The sequence below is a fragment of the Rhinoderma darwinii genome, chromosome 6, assembly GCF_050947455.1.
Source record: "Rhinoderma darwinii isolate aRhiDar2 chromosome 6, aRhiDar2.hap1, whole genome shotgun sequence".
Classification (NCBI taxonomy): domain Eukaryota; kingdom Metazoa; phylum Chordata; class Amphibia; order Anura; family Rhinodermatidae; genus Rhinoderma; species Rhinoderma darwinii.
The window spans coordinates 20406407-20427562 of NC_134692.1; the positions used below are offsets into that span (position 1 = coordinate 20406407).

Consider the following 21156-nt stretch of genomic DNA (forward strand, 5'->3'; position numbering starts at 1 on the left):
TTTTTTTTTAAATAATGGAATTTCTGTTTCTGGATTAGCGGCTACATTGTAGCGTTTTTGCAATGGAATAATAATGACATAGTTTTCCAATGGAAATAATTATCAAAATGTCCACGACAACCATGACCAAGTGGGCCATATTTGTCAATTCGATCCGAATCGACTAAATATTATAATTTCACAATCAGGCAATAATAACCTAAAACCCCTCTTCAAAGCAAAGTGTAAAGTCCGCCTTCTATTCCCCCTGCCTGTGGCGCCATCTGGTGTCGGCTATTGAGAATTCTACCAGGTAGAGTAATAATTTGAGTTTAATAAAAATCAAATGTAAAAGAGAAAAAACAAAACACCCCTGAATTGCTGGTTGACACACGGAAACAGAATGAAAAGGGTCCCAAAATACGTGATTGATCTTGTTTTGTGTTGTCTCCTTTGTATTTATAGCAGCACATTAGTCTAGATTTCTTTTACTGTGGTGTTATGGGATATGTGTGTGTACGCATAGCAGCTACGGATTAGGAAGAAGTCAATGCTGCTGTTATTTATTGTCGGTTTTGTGACTTGGCTTTCTCTGGAAATTGGAGCGATTTGAGCTGCTTTTTCAGGAATGGGGTAGTTTGCTGTAATGTGTGGGTGGTTTTGTTTTCTCGTGTATGTATTGTAGTTTTTGGTCTAATTGGCTTCTAATCTGTCATTCGGAAGTTTTTAGTGACTCTGCTTTCATTGACACAGCCAAATTTGTCGGCGTTCTGGCTCCCGGTATTTTCCAGTCCTGCCTTTAGGGAATGACAAATCCCAGCAGCCAGGTATCCAAAATGCCTAGAAATCTGCTGCTGGCTCCTATTTCATTCTTATATTTTTTGGCTTTTGTCTATTGAGTCGGGCCCAAAAAAAACAACAAAATGCGACACTTGTTCACCTCCTGGTCTATAGGAGTCTTTTTAGTTACTTGGATCTGAATAAACAAGTGCATACCACACCTGGCACCCAAATTGTGACATATACATCTTATTCCCCACACCATGTTGAAATAAACATGCATGCGCAGCCGAATCGAGCATCCATGTTTACAGTGGAGTCTGGAGAAAAGACGGTCCGTCAAACAAACATTCATGTTACCGTTATATCGTGTACAGCCGGCTTTAGTCATTGAGCGGAGCCCTGATGGATCACATAACTTTGAATTCTTCATGGTTTGCATGTGCTCCATCTGTACCAGCCGCACGACCGAGAAAAGCTTTCTCAAATCGTGGCAATTTGCGGTAAAACGGGGTACGATTTTTCTGCACTGTTCTCTGCCTCCATGGCAACTACCGCAGCACGCCTCTGTGTGTACGTGCACCCTTATAAACAGGATATTTCTAATGTGTGGGGGGAAGCTTGCTTTTTCCATCTTCCTGGTTGGTAGTGCCTGATGAGGGAGGAATAATTTGTTGGATGCAGGTTTAGATGTGATTGGTCATGGCAGTAGGTTCTGTTTAACAGCAGTTGGGACTTTTCGTCTGAGTCTAGAGAAGTTGGATTTTTTTTTTAATTATTATTTTTGTATTTCTATTGTGTAGAATTTTTTTATGCAAAGCAGTGCGTTTTGGACGGGTTAAAGAGGCTCTGTCACCAGATTTTGCAGCCCCTATCTGCTATTGCAGCAGATCGGCGCTGCAATGTAGATTACAGTAACGTTTTTATTTTTAAAAAACGAGCATTTTTGGCCAAGTTATGACCATTTTCGTATTTATGCAAACGAGGCTTGCAAAAGTACAACTGGGCGTGTTGAAAAGTAAAAGTACAACTGGGCGTGTATTATGTGCGTACATCGGGGCGTGTTTACTACTTTTACTAGCTGGGCGTTGTGTATAGAAGTATCATCCACTTCTCTTCACAACGCCCAGCTTCTGGCAGTGCAGACACAGCCGTGTTCTTGAGAGATCACGCTGTGTCGTCACTCACAGGTCCTGCATCGTGTCAGACGAGCGAGGACACATCGGCACCAGAGGCTACAGATGATTCTGCAGCAGCATCGGCGTTTGCAGGTAAGTCGATGTAGCTACTTACCTGCAAATGCTGATGCTGCTGCAGAATCAACTGTAGCCTCTGGTGCCGATGTGGCCGACACGATGCAGGACCTGTGAGTGACGTCACAGATCTGCACTGCCAGAAGCTGGGCGTTCTGAAGAGAAGTGGATGATACTTCTCATCAGAAAGCCCAGCTAGTAAACGTAGTAAACACGCCCCGATGTACGCACATAATACACGCCCAGTTGTACTTTTACTTTTCAACACGCCCAGTTGTACTTTTGCAAGCCTCATTTGCATAAATACGGAAATGGTCATAACTTGGCCAAAAATGCTCGTTTTTTAAAAATAAAAACGTTACTGTAATCTACATTGCAGCGCCTATCTGTTGCAATAGCAGATAGGGGTTGCAAAATCTGGTGACAGAGCCTCTTTAACCCCTTAGTGACCACTAATACGCCTTTTTACGTCGGTCACTAATGGGCTTTAGGCTAGGCTGACGCCTTTTCACGTCAGCCTAGTCTAAGTCCTGCACGGGTCTCCCGTGCAGGCAGGAGCCGGGTCTCTGCTGTCTTATGACAGCTGAGCTCCTGCTCCAACGCCCGCGATCGAAGTTTACTTCGATCGCGGACGTTTAACCCGTTAAATGCCGCCGTCAATAGCGACCGCGGCATTTAACTTTGTTTACAGAGGGAGTGAGCTCCCTCTGTCACCCATCGGCGGCCCGCGAATACAATCGCGGGTCTCCGATGGCGTGTCATGGCAGCCGGGGGCCTGATAAAAGCCCCCAGGTCTGCCATGGACATATGCCTGTTAGGACGCGCCGGAGGCACGTCCTAACAGATTGCCTGTCAGATTTACACTGACAGGCAATAATGCTCTGGTATACGAAGTATACCAGAGCATTATAGCAGCGATCGGAAGATCCCACAGTAAAGTCCCCTAGTGGGACTAATAAAATAAGTTATCAAAGTGAAATAAAGATTATTAATAAAAAGTACAGTAAAAAAATAAATAAAACAATTTTTTTCCATAAAAAGTGGTTTTATTTAGTAAAAGTGTAAAAAAAAAAAAAGTACACGTATGTGGTATCGCCGCGACCGTAATGACTCCATTAATAAAGTTAATATGTAATTTAAACCGCAAAGTGAACACTGTAAAAAAAAAACGCAAAAAACCATGGCGAAATTGCAATTTTTTTCCATTGCCCCCCAAAAAAGTAATAATAAAAATGAATCAATAAGTCCCATGCACCCCAAAACAGTACCAATCAAAACTATGTCTTGTCCCGCAGAAAACAAGCCCAAAAAATCACTACATTGATGGAAAAATAAAAAACTTACGGCTCTTGGAAAGCGACAATGCAAAAACAAATAATTTTAGTTCAAAAGTGTTTTTATTGTGCAAAAGTCGTAAAACATAAAAAAAACCTCTACATATGTGGTATCGCCGTAATCGTACCGACCCATAGAATAAAGGTAACATGTTATTTACGTCGCATAGTGAACGACGTCAATTTAAAAACGCATAGAACAATGGCGGAATTTCAGTTTTTTTTTATAATCCCCCCCCCAAAAGGTTAATAAAAGTTAATATAAAAATTATATGTACCCAAAAATGGTGCTATGAAAAAGCACAACTAATCCCGCAAAAAACAAGTCCTCATACAGCTATGTAGACGAAAAAATAAAAAGGTTATAGCTCTTTGAATGCGACTATAGAAAAACGAATAAAATAGCTTGGTCATTAGGGCCTAAAATGGGCTGGTCACTAAGGGGTTAAAGGGGTTTTTCAGTCATAAGAAATGGATGGCTTATCCGCATAGGCCGTCAATATCTGATCGGTGGGGGTCTGACTCGATCCCCCTGCTGATCAGCTATTTTGAAGTGGGGCCGTGGCCCTTGTACAAGCGCTACTTCCCCTTCATTCCTTACCTGCTTGTACCGTGAATCACCAACACAATTGTAGCGGCGGTTCAGTGTTACAGCCTTCTTCTATTCACTTGAATGGGGGAAGGCTATAATACTGTGACCCGCGCTACAAGTGTGTCGGCAATTTACAGTACATGTAGATACATAATGAAAGGGCCGTGGCCACCTCAAAACAGCTGATCGGCAGGGGTGCCGGAAGTCGGACCCCCCACCGATCAGATATTGATGGACTATACTGAGGATAGGCCATCCATTTCTTATGAATGGACAACCTCTTTTAACACCTTAACGACCACCCACTGTCTTTTGACGGCAGGCAGTGCTGGTGCTTAGTCTACAGCGATGTCTTTTTGGCGTCGCTGCAGAAGAGGCTGATGAGTGCTCCGGTGAGGTCTCATCCTCTAAGCAGGAGCTGTAACTAACAGCTCCTGATCTTAGAGAAGTCTGTTGAATACAGCTGGGGTCGGAAAACATTCGGACCCCAGCTGTTTAACCCTTTGATCGTCGTGGTCCGCGACCGCATCAAGATAAAAGGGAACTCCCTGCTTTGATCAAGTCACTGGGTTTTCGATGACTAGATCAAACACCGGGGAATCCCTCTGCAGTCAGCCCTGGGGATCTACAAGGGACCCCAGTACTGTCTGTTCAGTTTGCCTGCTGTTAGGGCACACTATGTTCTTGCCGAGCAGCAGCCTGTGACATAGTATGATGTATTCGCATACAGGAGTATGCTAATACATTACAAGTAAAAAATAAAGTTATAAATAAAATTATCCCTTAATGAGACTAAAAAAAAAGTCATTATTTTGCATAAAATATATTTTACTGCCCCTACACTAAATAAAAAATAAAAAAAAACACCTACACCTATTCGGTATCTAAATGACCGCAATAACCTGAAGAATTAATCTAATGAGTTATTTAGCATGAAGCGTGAACGGGATAAAAAATAGACGAGAAAAACTATGCAGAGAATCGCTTTTTCTTATATTCACGCCATAAAATGTTATTTTTTTTTCTACCTCCAAACTAAGAAAAAAAAAAATAATACAATTTCTCCCTCCTAAAACAAGGCCTCATACGGCCACGTCCATGAGAAAATAAAAAAGTTCTGGCTGCTGAAATGCAGAGAGGTAACAACTGAAAAATGGAGCTGGTCATAAAGGCCCCTTTCAGGCCCGGTCATTGAGGGGTTAAGTTACACTTTTTAATTTTTTTTAATTTTTTTAAATCCTATTTGTAAATCTTCTCTTGTGTCCACTCCTATTTGCAGGAACATCACTTACAACGCGCTATCTCGGCACAGCAAGTTTTTAGAGAAAAGAAAGAAAGCATGGTCATTCCTGTTCCTGAAGCCGAGAGCAATGTCCTCTACTACAGTCGCCTGTACAAAGGAGAATATAAACAGCCTAAGCAGTTCATTCACATTCAGCGTAAGTTCATCTATTAAAGTACCGCTGTGCCCTCCTTGTCACCCATCCAGTTATCACACAGGCTGCATCTGTGGCTTGTGACTACATGAGCCACCTGCCCGCTCACACAGGAAGCCAAGTCTCTCAATGCTCGCAAATACAGCTCTGTTACTGACTCTTCAGATTTCTTTACTGGAAATAATCTCGTCCGTGTCCCCAGTTTCTGTGTAATATTCTAACGTGCCATCCAGATGAAAAGCGACTTAGAAATCTCATTGGATATGCCTGGAAGTAATATTCACACACTGCAAAAATATTGTGGCTTGGTATTTTGTAACACAGCTGTCAAACACAAGCCCTCATAGGAAGAACCATAGGGGGTTTTTTTTTCCACTTTTCTTTATTCTTTTAATTAAAAAAAAGACAGATTATTTTTTTTTTAATATAAAATAATTCGTACTTTTATGTTTTGTTTTGTTTGTTTTTTCAATCACTATAACAACCCCCCCCCCCTCTGCTCGTTTCCTCCGAGAAACCTAAAAAGAAACAAGGCAATGCATTGAGTGGCTTCAATATCGCCTTCAAAATCGCTCGTTAAGGAATTTGCTAAACTTCCTTTTTTTTTTTTTTTTTTTTTTTTTTTAAATTGCTGCATCCTGCGATTTGAAAAAGTAATAGCCCCTTATTTTCTCCATAAAGTAACATAAACATCGCATGGAAATCTCTTGCAAATCTATTGAAAAATCGCACATTAAGGTTTGGATTATATTCTGTAAAATGTAAAAAAAAAAAAAAGTGGGGTTTTTTTCTACTAAAAGTGTAGTGTCGGTGTAGCACAAGACAAGATGATGGTCCCTACCCAACTCCCCCTTATTCTAACAAAAGTATTTTGCCCAAAGAGATGGGGATTTAGTGTATATCTATCTGGTTGCAAGTATAGAAAGACAAAGCAATTACATAGTCGAGCTGACGGATGATCGCTTTCTCAGATCGGGTGGTTTTGGGGTGGTAGGCAGGGCCATAAATAACATATACGTTTAGAAAAAGAAGAAAGGGAAAGAAAAGAGGAAGGATCGGTAAGATGAGGGGAGGAAAGGGGTAAGAGGGGGGAGGGTTTGGTGTTGTGTGGATCATAATGTATTGCGTGGTCCTATGTAATGTCGACTCTTAAAAGAGAATTTAAGAGGACAGACTCTGAAAGTCTACAGAAGTCTTGAATTCGCCTTAAAGGGGTATTCCCATCACAGACACTTATGGCATATTCACAGCACATGTGTGGCCACTGCTCCATTCTCTGCTGGTTACCAAGCGGGACGGAGATCGGCATAGACTTGAATCCCTGAGGTGGGACCCGTGTCTAACAGGTATGTCTGTGATGGGAATAACTTTTTAATGCTTTTTTTGTAATTTTACTTTGGAGAAAAGGGAATACTGTTTAGGAAGTAACATATCTGATCCTTCTGGTCATACACTAGTGATTTGTGCTGTCCAATATAACAAACTTCGACCTCTTATTTTCACCCCTCCGGTTTCTTACGCGATACAAAAGACACCAACCCAAGACTGATATGTCAGATAATGTTTTTCAGATACGTTAGGTCTTTTCAGTTATTGTCCGGGGCAGTCATTGCCAATACTTGGAAAGTCATTCATGCCGGACAACGCACTTCATCAATAGAAGCTCAGGCCGGCCCACAGATGTTTTGCACCTTGACCTGCTTCCTTTGCAAATCCTTTTTGTTCTTTCATCTTCCTTAAACTTGATGTAAAACCCAAGACAAAGACATTTATTTATTTTTTTCACTCTTCATTTTTTTTCTTTATTATATTTCTTCAACATCAAACATGTACATAAAAGTAAGAAAAAAAAATTCAAATGCAAAAACTATAGGAGGGGTGGAAAAAGAGGAAGAAAGAGAAAAAAAATTCTGTAACACACAAACTATATTATTCATGTCTGTTGTAAAACAAATATATGCTGTGTTCTTACACGCATATAAAGCAGTCTGATCGGGGTAATGGATGTGGGCCTTTGAAATAGATATATCCGCAACATCATTAAAATATAATCCATATTATATATGTGTGTGTGTGTGTGTGTATATATATATATATATATAATCAGTCTGTTCATGTTAGACTAGGATTTAGTATTTTGTTAATCCCTTTAAATATTTATTTATTTTTTATAGCGTTTAATCTGGACAATGAGCAGCCAGATTATGATATGGACTCGGAGGACGAGACGTTGCTTAACCGACTCAACAGGAAAATGGAAATCAAACCACTGCAGTTTGAAATTATGATTGACAGGCTGGAAAAGGCAAGCTCCAATCAGGTAATTAAAAAAAAAAAAAAGACCCTATTAGTATTGAGGGTCTCCTTTAAAGAGAACCTTTCACTTGTCCACACATGTGCAGCCTGTAATAGGCAGAGCTGCACAAATCCTGGGGCACTTTACATTTTTTCCTATCCTCTGTTATTTAGATATCGGTGCTGTTATATTTGGCGCCCGATACTTAAATAACCCCTGAACTGTCAATGGGACCTGTAATTGGCAAGGGGGCGTGTTACTATCCCCGTGACCTTGTCCAATCCGCTACGGACAGTGTAATAGCAAGAGAGGAGTGTGTGTGTCCTGAACAGAAGAGAAGTAGAAGAATGTGAATTCTGCGTCCGTTCCGTGGCGGCTGGAGTATTGTCAGCGGCGTCAGAGCTTTGCGCGCATTCTCTCACATTTCAGCTCTTGCCAGACAAGGACGATAACACTGAACTCGTCCTTGTCTGCCGAGAGCTGAGGAGTGAGAGCATGCGCGTACAGCTCCGACGCCGCCGCTGGCAATACTCTCGTCGCCACGGAACAGAAGAAAAATATTTCACCTCCTTCTCCCCTTCTGTTCAGTGGAGGTGCGCGCGCACACGCTCTCCTCTCTCCAGCTCTTGCTCTGAACCTGTCCGTAGCCGATTGGACAGTGTCACAGCAATAGTAACACTTCCCCTTGCCAATTACACGTCCCATTGACCGTTCAGGGGCTATTTTAAATATCGGGCACCAAATCTAACGGCGCCGATATCTTAATAACAGAGGAGGATAGAATTTTTTTTTTAAAGTGCCCCAGGAATTGTGCAGCCCTGCCTATTACATGCTACACCTGTATGGGCAGGTGAAAGGTTCTCTTTAACAAGGGCTTTCTTATGCTATGTAGATATAAAATCAATGTGTGATTGGTGGAGGCATAACCGCTAGGTCTCACGCTGACATCTAAAACGCAGGAGCCATAATTTGGGAATTGCAACACAGCCCTATTTGAAGAGAGCCTGTCAACAGGTTTGAGGTCTCCAAAACTGCTGACTGAGCAATGAGGGGGAGGGCGTTTTAAGCATGCCTTTTTGTCTGGGTCATGCATGACCGAGAAAAACTATGGCAAGTGCAACTAAGGCGGGACTTGATGTGTTTGTCTTCCGACACTGCAAGCCGAGGCTCTCTGCTCTGAGTGATGGCTCGATCGGTCTTCTGATTAGCCGTCTAGAGCCGCCAATCAGAGCAGAGAGTGATACTTGCATTTGCCACGTTGGGGAAAACAGTTGTCGGTTTCTCGGTCATGCAATTTGCACGACCGAGAAAAAAAGGTAAATTTAATATTCCCTCCCCCGTCCCCTTTATCGCTTTGTCAACAGTTTTGAGACCTTAAAGTTGCTGAGAGGTTCCCTTTTAAGTGACCGAGCACTAGGTTGAGATGATGCTGGTTTGGAAAAATACCCGCACTGGTGTAATGTGGGTTTAGTGTACAGCGTTAATATGTTAACCACTTCTTCTTTGGATTACCTTTTCAGCTTGTCACTCTTCAGGAAGCAAAGTTGCTGCTAAACGAGGATGATTACCTTATCAAATCTGTGTATGACTACTGGGTTAGAAAAAGGAAAAACTGCAGGGGGCCTTCCCTCATCCCCCAAATTAAACAAGAGAAACGAGACGGGTCCACCAACAATGACCCATATGTTGCATTCCGGCGGAGAACTGAGAAGATGCAAACGCGGAAGGTCAGTTCCTGCGACTTTAAAATGTATGCTATTCTTTTGGATTACTGGTTATCTGTTCCCATTCCTCGTTTTCAACTACTGTAGTTTGTTGCTGTTCAACATGAAATATATATATTCACAATTTCTTGCAGAATCGGAAGAACGATGAAGCCTCTTATGAAAAGATGTTGAAACTCAGAAGAGAGTTTAGCCGAGCCATAACCATTTTGGAAATGATCAAAAGAAGAGAAAAGACGAAGCGGGAGCTGTTGCATTTGACGTTGGAAGTCGTTGAGAAAAGGTGATTGTGCCAGATCAGCAAAATCCGTAACTTCTCCGGCTGCAGCCACAGATCTCACAGTAACCGCTCATCCTCCTCCACACAGTCATTTCTTATACTTTCTTTGCTCTCTCTATGAAAGGTATAATTTGGGTGACTTTGAAGGTGAAATATTGAATGAAATTAAAGTTCAGAAAGTCGAGAAGGAGGCTCATCTCATTCCAACGTCTCTCCACAATGGCAACCATCACAGAGTTTCTGAAAGCAAATCTAAGGTACAGCATGAACAATTACTCCTTCCTTGCTCATTTTATAGATGGGTATTTCACCACTATTTTCCCAAAGATTGATTCATTGGTTGTTGTGTAATCTTAATTTATTTTCTGTTGTCCAAAAACAAGGCGGTTCCACCTTTTTCATCACCATTTAACGGTTTATTTATTGACTTTACATAAACATGCGTAAATACATTGCTTTGCTTACCTGGTGCCGGTCCTGAGTTACAGCCTGGATTATGTTCCAGAGCTGCATTCACAATTCTGCTGAATGCTATTGGGAAAAGTCAAAAAGCTTCATGAGACACACTCATGAGAGCCTAGCTAAGGTCATATAATGCAGTTGTTATATTACTGTACATAGCCTGGTGTAAAGACTTCACTTCCCGGAATGCAAGTCGCCCAAATAAGCTCTTTGCAGACATAGTGAAGGATTCTGGGAATTTTCATCTCTGAAACCTGCACAACAATCCAAAATTCTGGGCTATAATCCAAGCTCTAAGGCTAGGTTTTATAAGGGTTGTCCTGGGTTAGAAAAACATAGCTGCTGTTTTCCCCCCAAAAAAAAAAAAACCCGCTGCCACACCTGTCTATGAATTGTGTCTGTTATTGCAGCTCCACTCCATTAAAGTGAATGCGGCTGAGGTGCTATACCACACACAACGTGTGGGCAGGTGTGGAGCGGTTTTTGGAAGACAGCAGCCATGTTTTTCTAATCCTGAACAACCCCTTTTAAGCTCCAATTCAGAAATTGAGGTGTTACGAAGGTGTTATGGCTACTGTTAATCATGCAAATTTGATCCTTAGAACAATCATCATCCCTCTGTGAAAGAGGAGGTAGAAGTAATCCGGATAAAGAAGAAATACCCAAAGAAGCCAAAAGCAGAGCCCATTGTGACCCCTCAGCCACAACCAGCTTCCGAGCCATTGCCAGTAATTAACAAGAGCGATCTCAAACAGTATGACTTCCACAGCTCTGATGATGAGGAGTTTCCACAGGTTAGTCCTCTTTTTGGGTTATCCTCTTTCAGATGCAGATGTGCGAGGGAAGAGCTTCTCTAATACATGTACTCTCTCCCCAGGTACCCTCCCCAGTGTCCGAGCTTGAAGAAGAGAATGACCCCGACGGGCCCTTTGCCTTCAGGAGAAGAACTGGATGCCAGTATTATGCCGTAAGACTCCATTTATTTCACTTTCAGGTTATGTAGGAAAGTAAAGTCTGTAGTTTTTGAATAGTTTTGTCACCAGGAGCAGGGGTATAAGTTCTACTTTGTAAAGTCCGGTCTCCGTGATCTTATGCTGACAAATATTTTTCCATAGATAACGGTAAAAAAATGTAATTGAGTGGCACTTATATCCTGCTAGGGAGCTTGAAATTTGTTATTTTACAGGGTTATGAAAAAAGGTCTACCCCCCCCCCCCTCCCCAATAGACGGCGCCACTCTTGTCCATGGGTTGTCTGTTATTGCAGCTCCGCTATATTCACTTGAATGGGTCTGATTTGCAATACAAGACCAAGCCTTTGGATAAGTGTGGAGCTTTTAGGCCTTGTTCACATCTGTGTTGGAGTTTCCGGTAGGGGCCTCAGTCACAGATCTGGTCATAACTGCCGGCCAAAATAACGCAGCATGCTGCACTATTTTGCCTGGCATAACGATGGACACTATGTCAATGGTGTCCGTCATTCAACAGATCCGGTGCTTCTGGTGTTTTTGTTTTACTCCTGTCGCTGAGCAACGGGAATACCAAACACAGATGTGAACGACGCCTTAATGAAATTGTTTTGGTTTTTTTCCTGAATTTTTTTTATACAAACTTTCTTAAGTGTTCACTGCTAGTGTATAGTCTATTTTGTACAGGGTAAGGCTTCGTTCACATCTGCGTTGGGACTCTGTTCATGGGTTCCGTCTGACTTCAGTCTGAATACAAACTGAAATAATAAGGAAACCATAGGTGCAAATGTTTTACCGTTTGTCACTGTTGTGCAAGAGTTACGTCTCAGTCAATACCGTAGTCGACTGCGCTATTCATTCCGTCAAAGCGACGGAACCCTTACACAATGGGGACAAACAGAAGCCATTTGCAATGGTGATGCAAACGGAAACCCATGGTTTCAGTTTGGATTCCGTTCATGGGTTCCCCTGACTGAGAGCTCCGACGGAACCCTTGAACGGAGTTGCAATGCAGATGGGAACGAAGCCTAAAAGGGATATTGCCATCTTAGATATTTATGGCATACTCCATGGATATACTATAAAATGGCTAATAGCTGGGTTCACATCCAGGCGTAGAATGAATGAAGTGGTGGCAGGCCATTTGCACGCTTTCCCCATTCAGTTCTATGGGCGTTATGGAAACACCTGCACAAGCGTGCTCTGCTCCGTAACTCCCACATAACTAAATGGGGAGATAATTTATTTTGGCTCTGGAGAAAATATACTTATTGTCGGTCTGTGTTCTTCTTTAGCCACAATTGGACCAAATCGCCGATCCTTCAGACTTGTCAGGATTGGCTAGGCTTCGGTATAAGCATTGCTTAACCACTCTCACAGTTCCCAGACGATGCATAGGGTTTGCAAGAAGACGACTGGGCCGAGGTGGAAGGTAAATTATTATTATTAATAAAACGGTTTTCAGTTCAGAGTAGTTAACACTTGGCTTTACCTGAAATATCTTATGACTTTTTAAAGGGTTCCCAAATGTACTGAATAAAGCTTTGATGTACTCCAACCTTGTCTTTTAGGGTTGTAATGGACCGGGTATCAACGCAGCATGACGCCACCCTAAAGCAGCTCGACCCCGAAATGTTGTCTACTTTTTCAAGCTCTTCCCAAGTTGCACATTCCCCTCCCGATCTCTCATGGACCAATGCTTCCGATAACCATTGTGAAAACAGACTGTCTCTATCTGAAATCTTAAGCAATATTAAGTCGTGTCGACTGCAGTGTTTCCAGCCAAGGCGAATACGTTTTCAAGACAGTGATAGCGAAGAATGTACCTCAAGGCTCGTAGGACATGCTGTAAGCATTAAGCGAGCGTTACTGAACACCAGCAAGAACGGGCTGACAGGTACAATTCTGTCCTTTCTATTCAACACGGAGCTTTCGCATTTTCGCATAACACTGATGGACAATACCGGTACCTGATAATGTATCACTATAATGCAGGGGAGCCTATCGGTTATTTTTGGCTTTAGCTGCCAACATATATATATATATATATCTTTTTTTCAATCCTGTATTATACTAGCCTTGGTAACTTGACTACGAATTCTCCAGCAGAAGGAGCTCCTGTTGAGTGATATTCTAGCTACTAATGATCTGTTGATGTCTTGTCCAACCCTGTCATCAGTCTCTCCCACTCCAGAACTGAGGGGTTCATGTCAAAGGGTTCCCCCTGAATATGCATTTACTGGATTGATATGACATCAATGTCTGATTGGTGAGGTGGCCCGATCGCACCATTACCCCTTCATTCTAGGCTTCGGTGGTCCTAGCTGTTGGACCCCTGACATTTAGAGATTGATGGTATATCTAAGTTATCAATGTGTTTCTTCCTCCATAGATAATAATAAACTGGAGGAATAGCACAGGGTGATCTCTGGAGGTTAAATGCGTAACTGATGCAAGTCTCATTGTAGGGTGGGTCGACTATATTGGGGACAGGTTCTTGTTCCTGGTGGTCACTCTCCATTAAAGTGAATGAGGAGATATGTTTAGGTCCATGCAGTCAGGCTTCCATTGTTTGGAATCTTTGGTGGGATTGCATTGTAGGAGTGCAGTTTGCATTTCTTTATCGTTGCGTTACATGTAGATAGTAGAGGCAGCGTGTGTATCCGGCACATTCAATGACCACCAGAGATGGCTAGGACGATCTCGTAATCCTCCTGGTCCTGCCTTATTTACGGTCTTCCTCTTTGCTTGAAGTAATATACTTTGTTTTGCAGTCACAGGGGGTATCACAGAGGAACAATTCCAGACGCATCAGCAGCAGTTAGTACAGATGCAAAAACAGCAGCTGGCGCAGCTACAACAGAAGCAGCAATCCCAGCAGTCTTCACAGCAGATCAATCCAAAGGCACAGGTACTGGACCACTCAGGTTTATTGTACATGAAGATGTGATGGGGTTTTGTTTTTTTTTTTTTTTTATTATCCCGTGCAGTCTACCCTCTGCATTTCCTTCTGTTTTACACATACATACAAATATATTTCTGGATAGATGAAACCGTTTTATTATGATGCAGCTTGAAAAGAAGTGGCGGCGTCTTAAAGATCTCATTTGTATTTTGTACACTCCTTTTATATACTAATAACTTGTATAAGGACATGATCTAGGTTTAACAATATTGCTACTGCCTAGCCACTGTCTAACAAGATGGGAGGGGGTGGTGTAATAGTTGTGTGTCCTATCTGGCTAGTTACTGTCTGTGCTCTATTAAGGCATATGGATCTAAGAGGGGGGTCCGATCAGAGAGGCTGTTTGCTGGGGGTCTTGGGAGATGGTCCAACGGCAATCCCCTGATAGTCTCACCCAGTTATCATAATAAAGGGGTAGTCTCTACTGAGAACTCAGTCAGGGACATTTCGGAGAATAGGGTGCACTCTGGGTATAACCCTGGGGGTACTTTCTGGCATTACAGCTTAAGCTGCATTATCATTTTTGAGTTAAATTCATTGTACCTGCCTTTCACATCCATATCACACAACCATGTTGTAGCTTGAGACCATATTCGGAAAGTTCGTTCACTTATGATGATGATTTTTTTATGTTAAAATGCTCCTGTATGATGAAAGTGGTTTGAAGTTGACCTTTATCTGTGCATTAAAGAGGACCTGTCACTAGCTCCTACAAAGTGCCGCCGTGTCTGTGAGTCCAGCGGTGTTTGTTCCTTCTGCGTCCCCCCTTTTCGGAGTCTCGCTTGATGTCGCTGGCCTAGGAGTGTCTGGAGGAAACCGCCTCACGCTGATTGGTCAACGTCAGAGGCTCAGTGGTAGCTCCGCCCATTGAAAATCGCTGGCGGCCAAACCCACTTGGCTAGCCAGTGGTTCATTTACGTATTGTTTAATAAATAAAAAGGGGGCACTATCTCCTCAATGGGGTGGACACAGAAGTAAGGAACAAACACCGCTGGACTCAGACACAGCGGCATTTACGTGCGTCTAATAGTGACAGGTACTCTTTAAATTGTCAGTTCAAATAAAACTAGGTCTCATTAGCGCCATCTCCAGGTCATCGTAGGTACTGTGTTCATTTAAAAAGAACGAGGGAGAATTCAATATGCTTTCTATCTTTCTTAGGGTTCTGGAAATTCTGATTGCATGTCCAAGACACTGGACTCAGCAAGTGCCCACTTTGCTGCGTCTGCTGTGATTAATTCACCTACAACGGGACGCAGTGAAGTGACCAAGGATCAAAGTACCTGCCACAGCAACTTAAACGGCGTTGTACAGCCCCCAGGAGGTAAGTGTGAGCCATGTTCACAACCATTATAGAAAGGTGGTCGGCTATTGACATCTGGCAGCCTGCTTGTTGACTGTCGCCAATCTAGCAACTATTTATTTATTTTTGTGCTTTAACCCGTTAGTGACCAGCCCATCGTGTTTCTACGTCGGTCACTAACGGGCCTTATTCCGATGCCATAGACTTTTTACGTTGTGGCATCGGAATAAGTAAACAGAGCAGGGAGCTGTCAAATCTCCCTGCTCTCAGCTGCCAGAGGCAGCTGAGGGCTGGGAGCGTCCCTGCTCGAACGTGTGAGATCGATATTAGTATCGATCTCACCCGTTTAACCCCTCAGATGCGGTGCTCAATAGCGAGCACCGCATCTGAGTGGTTTTGGAGAGAGGGAGGGAGCTCCCTCTCTCCCCCTCCGACACCCGGCGATAAGGTCTCCAATGGCAGCCGGGGGTCTAATAAAGGCCCCCAGGTCTGCCTGGAGTGAATGCCTGCTAGATCATGTCGCAGGCATGACCTAGCAGATGCCTGTCCGTGTTAAACGGACAGGCAGTAATACACTGCAATACAAAAGTATTGCAGTGTATTATAAATGCGATCGCAGAATCGCATATTATAGTCCCCTAGTGGGACTAGTAAAAAAGTTTAATAAAGTTAATTTAAAAAAAAAATGTGAAAAAAAAATGAAAAACCCAGCTTTTCCCCTTACAAAATGCTTTACTATTAAGAAAACAAAATAAAGTTAAAAAGTTACACATATTTGGTATCGCCGCGTCCGTAACGACCCCGACTATAAATCTATTACATTATTTAACCCGCACGGTGAACGCCGTAAAAAATGTAATAAAAAACTATGGAAAAATTGCTGTTTTCTGTGAATACTGACTTTAAAAAAATGTGATAAAAAGTGATCAAAAAGTCGCATCTACTCCAAAATGGTAACAATAAAAACTACAAGTCTTCCCGCAAAAAAAAAGCCCTCATGCAACCGCATCGGCAAAAAAATAAAAACGTTACGGCTCTTCAAATATGGAGACACAAAAACAAATAATTTTGAAAAAAATGCGTTTTTACTGTGTAAAAGTAGTAAAACATACAAAAACTATACAAATTTGGTATCGTTGCAATCGTAACAACCCGCTGAATAAAGTTATTGTGTTATTTATATCACACGGTAAACGGCGTAGATTTAAGACGTGAAAAAGAGTGGCGAAATTTCAGGTTTTTTTCTATTTCCCCCCAAATAAAAGTTAATCAATAAATAATATGTCCCCCAAAATGGTGCTATTAAAAAATACAACTTGTCCCGCAAAAAACAAGACCTTATACAGCTATGTCGACGCAAAAATAAAAAGGTTATAGCTCTTGGAATGAGACAATGGAAAAATGTAAAAAATGGCTTGGTTATTAAGGTTTAAAATAGGCTGGTCATTAAGGGGTTAAATAACGTATAATTACCAGATCATTTCCTTAGTTTTTAATGTGTGTTATACATCTAAGCATATTTTTTTTTCTCTTTAGATCTCATTAGATATCAATAAAATGCTTGAAACCCAAAAATTTTTGCATAGTTTTTTTTTCCCCACGTGTATGTATATAATATTATATACACACACACTGTATATTCTCTCTCAATACCTTGAGCATTGTTGGACTATTGTACGCACTCTGTCCATTAGTTGTGTATAGGGTTCACTTTATCCAGCTATTGATTTTCTACCTCACTTTTGTCGTTGTTGCCTATTTGTATTGCTAATAAAGATATCATTTATATTTTGGATTTGGATTATTTTTTTTATAAGCTTATGTCATTGTGCAGTCTGCACCTTTGTTAGGTCATTTATACTGGGGGTGCTCTACAGGCCTAAGTTTAGTAAATGGATGTAAGCAGAGCCTCAGTCAGTAGAGGACGCTTTATACAGAATAACATGTAGCGTTTCCCTGAAGTGTATATAGCATCGGTGGGTCTGGCCTATTGGTACGGTTTATTCTGTTATTTTAGAACGAATCCATTTTCTTATATTAACGTCTTGGCACTTAGCAGATACTATTCTTTTGTTTCCCAGGGGCAACGAAAACACTGTACTCTGCAAACGTGGCTTTATCATCCAGCCCAGGGATCTCCACAGTTCAGCTCGTACGGACAGTTGGACACCCCACCACTAACCACTTAATCCCAACATTGTGCACAAGTAGTCCCCAGACTCTTCCTATGAGTAACTCCTGCCTAACGAACACCGTTCACCTCAACAACCTCAGTGTTGTGTCACCTGTCAATGTGCATATCAATACAAGGACTTCTGCACCATCTCCCACAGCCTTAAAACTTGCCACAGTCGCTGCCAGCATGGATCGAGTGCCAAAGGTTACTCCGAGCAGTGCCATCAGCAGCATAGCCAGGTGTGTGTTGTAACCTGAACTTGCTCTTCTATTTTTAAAGGGCATCTCCACCTTTTCATAAATGAAAATAACCAGTAAATGTAAGGCTCTGCTCACACTACATTGTCTTTGTTTCCATCAGTGGCTTCTGGTATTTTCTTCGCAATAACATCACAGTCTGCATCTCTATTCTTGCTGTTAAAAAAAACCTTGACTGACCCTATTAGAAGTCAGTGGGGGTTCATCAGGACTTGTCGGGGTCGGTTTAAAAAACTGAGCCGGCATAGTTGTCATAGATGTTATAAATTGAAGCCACAATGTTATTATCAGAGCCTTAAAGAGGTATTCCATAATTGAAAAAACATGGCTGCTGTCTTTCAAAAACGGTACCACATCGGTCCGCAGGATGCGTGTGGTATTGCAGTTCAGCCCCATACACTTCAATGGAACGGCGCTATAATAAGGGTATGTTCACACGACCTCTTTTTGGACGTAATGGAGGCGTTTTACGCCTTGAATTACGCCTGAAAACACGGCTCCATTACGTCGGCAAACATCTGCCCATTGCTTGCAATGGGTCTTACGATGTTCTTTGCAGACGAGCTGTCATTTTACGCGTCGCTGTCAAAATACGGCGCGTAAAATGGCGGCTCGTCAAAAGAAGTGCAGGACACTTCTTGGGATGTTTTTGGAGCCGTTTTCTCATAGACTCTATTGAACACCGCTCCAAAAACGGCCGCGAAAAACGCGAGTTGCTCAAGAAACGTGTGAAAATCAGGAGCTGGTTTCCCTTGAAAACAACTCTGTATTGTCAGACGTTTTTTGTTAAGCGTGTGAACATACCCTAACACTCGCAAACCGTGGCGTAGTTTCTGGAAGAAGACAGCTATGATATTTTTGTACCTTGGACACCTTTAAAGTGTCACTATAATTACCATTCTCCTGCCCAATTTGACATTGGGTATGGAGAAACACTGGAACCACACAGTGGTACAGTTACAGGCAATGGTACAATACCCAAAGATTCTCGTGCATGGGTCTTAATAATTAGAATAGGACCCACGCACTAGAATCTTTGGGCAGTACGGTTGGTGAGGCAACACTACAATGCCCAAAGTGCACCCTCCATATTTCCACCCCCCAATGTCCGAACGGGCAGGAGAATGTAATTCGTGACCCTTTTTCATTTACAGGTGTTTTTGGAAATGCTGATCTTTGTTTGTGTTCCTGCGGGGGGCGCTCTCCTTACATTTTTATGTTCTGTCTGTGTATTTATTATGAATGATTACGGTTTTTCTTGGTAAAAGCAAAGCTGTAATCTAATTTTGTGTTTGTTTTTTTTTCTACTTTTGTTTTGTATAGAAATAAAAAAAAAACAATCTACTAAATCTTTGTATTTGCCATCCTTTGTTTTGTTTTTGTCCGTGTTTATATCGCATGTTCCAGGATATATGTATAGCTAATCTCCAGCCTATATCGCAGGATTGTAGGGATGGCTTAAAGCTGTGTACATGGATGGGAAGATTACAGAGTAGGTGTGGGCATCTGAAGAACATTACTTGGGCTTAGTTGGGAATTTGCTTGGCAGGTGAGGAGGCCGGAAGCCCCTATAGACCTGTGCGGCCACATTCCAGCTCAGCAATTCTGAAGCAGACGGGCAGAACAGCTTGGCCTCTCCCAACTTACCACTTTTGTGTTGCTAAATTAAACCTAAAAGGCCATGTAACCGCAATATTCTTCTTCTATGCTTACTTGTGCCTGGCACAGGGGAATGTAGATGGTAAAACATGGTATTTCTTGATTTTCTCTGCAGTCTTAAAGGGGTTTTTATTTTTGCTATCTGCGGATGAGGTTTTCTGAACGTCCGCTGTTAAGGCAAGACTCTCCGTGATGATGTCACTTACTATTCCCAATTATGTCATCCATTTGTATTTCTAGTAGGCCGAACCTCAACAAATTCAGCACTAGAGCTTTAGCGGGAGAGACTGAAATTGTAGGAAGGAGAAAGGTATGAATTATCCTGATTTGGAATAACTTATTTGTAAGCAGAATAAAGACACTAGTTACCCGACAGCCATTTATTTTTATTTTTTGCGACTGGTCGTCATCAACCCCTGCTACACCTCAACATAGCAAGTTAATTATCCCTGTGAAACCAGGTGGCCAAAGAAATCTGCCCCCACCCCCAACACTAGATTGTTGTATTCAGCTTGATTTGCCAATGGGGCCTGCCATGGTTTTAGGTGGTAAGGGCGGTCTTATGTAGAGATGTATCACCAGAGGTTCTATGCCCTAGGTCTATAGAGCTCCATTAGTGCATAGAGGGGCAATTCTTACCTTTTGCAGTGAAGGATCACTGAGTATTTCCAAGATGACAGGAATTGTGTGTGAGATATGGAGTCTCTCCGATCATCAGAGTCACTCGGTATCATAGAATCTCGTAGAACGGTCTTAAGAATTTGTAAGAACCTAATCATGTTTCATATAGTTGTCTTATAATGAACTCATGGGAAATGTAAAAATATAAGGTTACATAGGTATTAATCCTTATGCCTCTCTAAGGCTCTGTTCACATTCGCATCAAAGCTTCCATTTATAACTGATCATCACAGCTATGTCGGAGCCTTTTTCGAATGGATACTAATTCTGATGGATCCCACTGATGAATAATTGGGATTATAAGGGTAACTCCAATGGACTGCCAATAATCCCCTGTGAACAGAGCCAGATTCACACATCCTGTATTGGTTATGCGACTCGGTATTCACATACTATGTCACAAACCGCGTTACAGCATAATAACTGCAGTGGATTTTAGATTTTCAAATCAGCAGCATGCGCAAACAATCAGTGAGATGTGCTGCCGACATGATGGAAATCTATAGGGACCAACGATCGTAGTAACGATCGCTCATCCCCATACATAACCAACCATCCTGCCTTGTTAAACGAGCGCCGATCAACGAGCTGTCTCATTGATCGGCGCTCGTTTTCACGGCCTATATTGTGCCGTTCAATAAGACATTTAGAACTTTCGCTGTCTGACCATCATTGATCTAAAGTGAACATCCTAAAGCAATAGTAACTGAAGATGGAAAAATGAGTCATACTTTTTCTGGTCACATTCTATTTCTATTGGCTCAATTGACTTACACACTATGGGGGGGGGGGGGGGGGGTGGAGTATCAAAACTGGTACAAAGGAAAATGGAGCAGTTGTTCATGGCAACCATTCAGGTTGCTGCTTTCATTATCCAAATGGCTTCTGACAAATGATAGGTGGAATGTAATTGGTTGCCCTAGAGAACTACTGCACTTTTCCTTTACACCGGTTTTGCTACATCTCCTCCCCCTATGTCTTTATATTAGGTCGCTTGTAGGATCTGACGAAC

The 21156-nt window shown here is 42.1% G+C and overlaps 1 protein-coding gene across 4 annotated transcripts in view; it reads left to right on the forward strand.

Moving 5' to 3' along the window:
* The window catches only part of EPC2 (enhancer of polycomb 2), a 58154-nt gene that overhangs the window by 34191 nt on the left and 2807 nt on the right, over window positions 1-21156 (forward strand). For 2 of the 4 annotated variants that reach the window (XM_075829258.1, XM_075829261.1), the window contains exons 2-14: window positions 5218-5377; window positions 7549-7694; window positions 9191-9397; window positions 9529-9677; window positions 9799-9931; window positions 10739-10930; window positions 11014-11103; window positions 12399-12535; window positions 12675-13000; window positions 13878-14014; window positions 15230-15392; window positions 17453-17786; window positions 19704-19773. In XM_075829258.1, coding sequence (XP_075685373.1) covers window positions 5218-5377; window positions 7549-7694; window positions 9191-9397; window positions 9529-9677; window positions 9799-9931; window positions 10739-10930; window positions 11014-11103; window positions 12399-12535; window positions 12675-13000; window positions 13878-14014; window positions 15230-15392; window positions 17453-17786; window positions 19704-19773 — 2244 coding nt within the window. The remainder of the gene's footprint in view (window positions 1-5217; window positions 5378-7548; window positions 7695-9190; window positions 9398-9528; window positions 9678-9798; window positions 9932-10738; window positions 10931-11013; window positions 11104-12398; window positions 12536-12674; window positions 13001-13877; window positions 14015-15229; window positions 15393-17452; window positions 17787-19703; window positions 19774-21156) is intronic. The other 2 variants (XM_075829259.1, XM_075829260.1) reach the window with 2 other exon arrangements.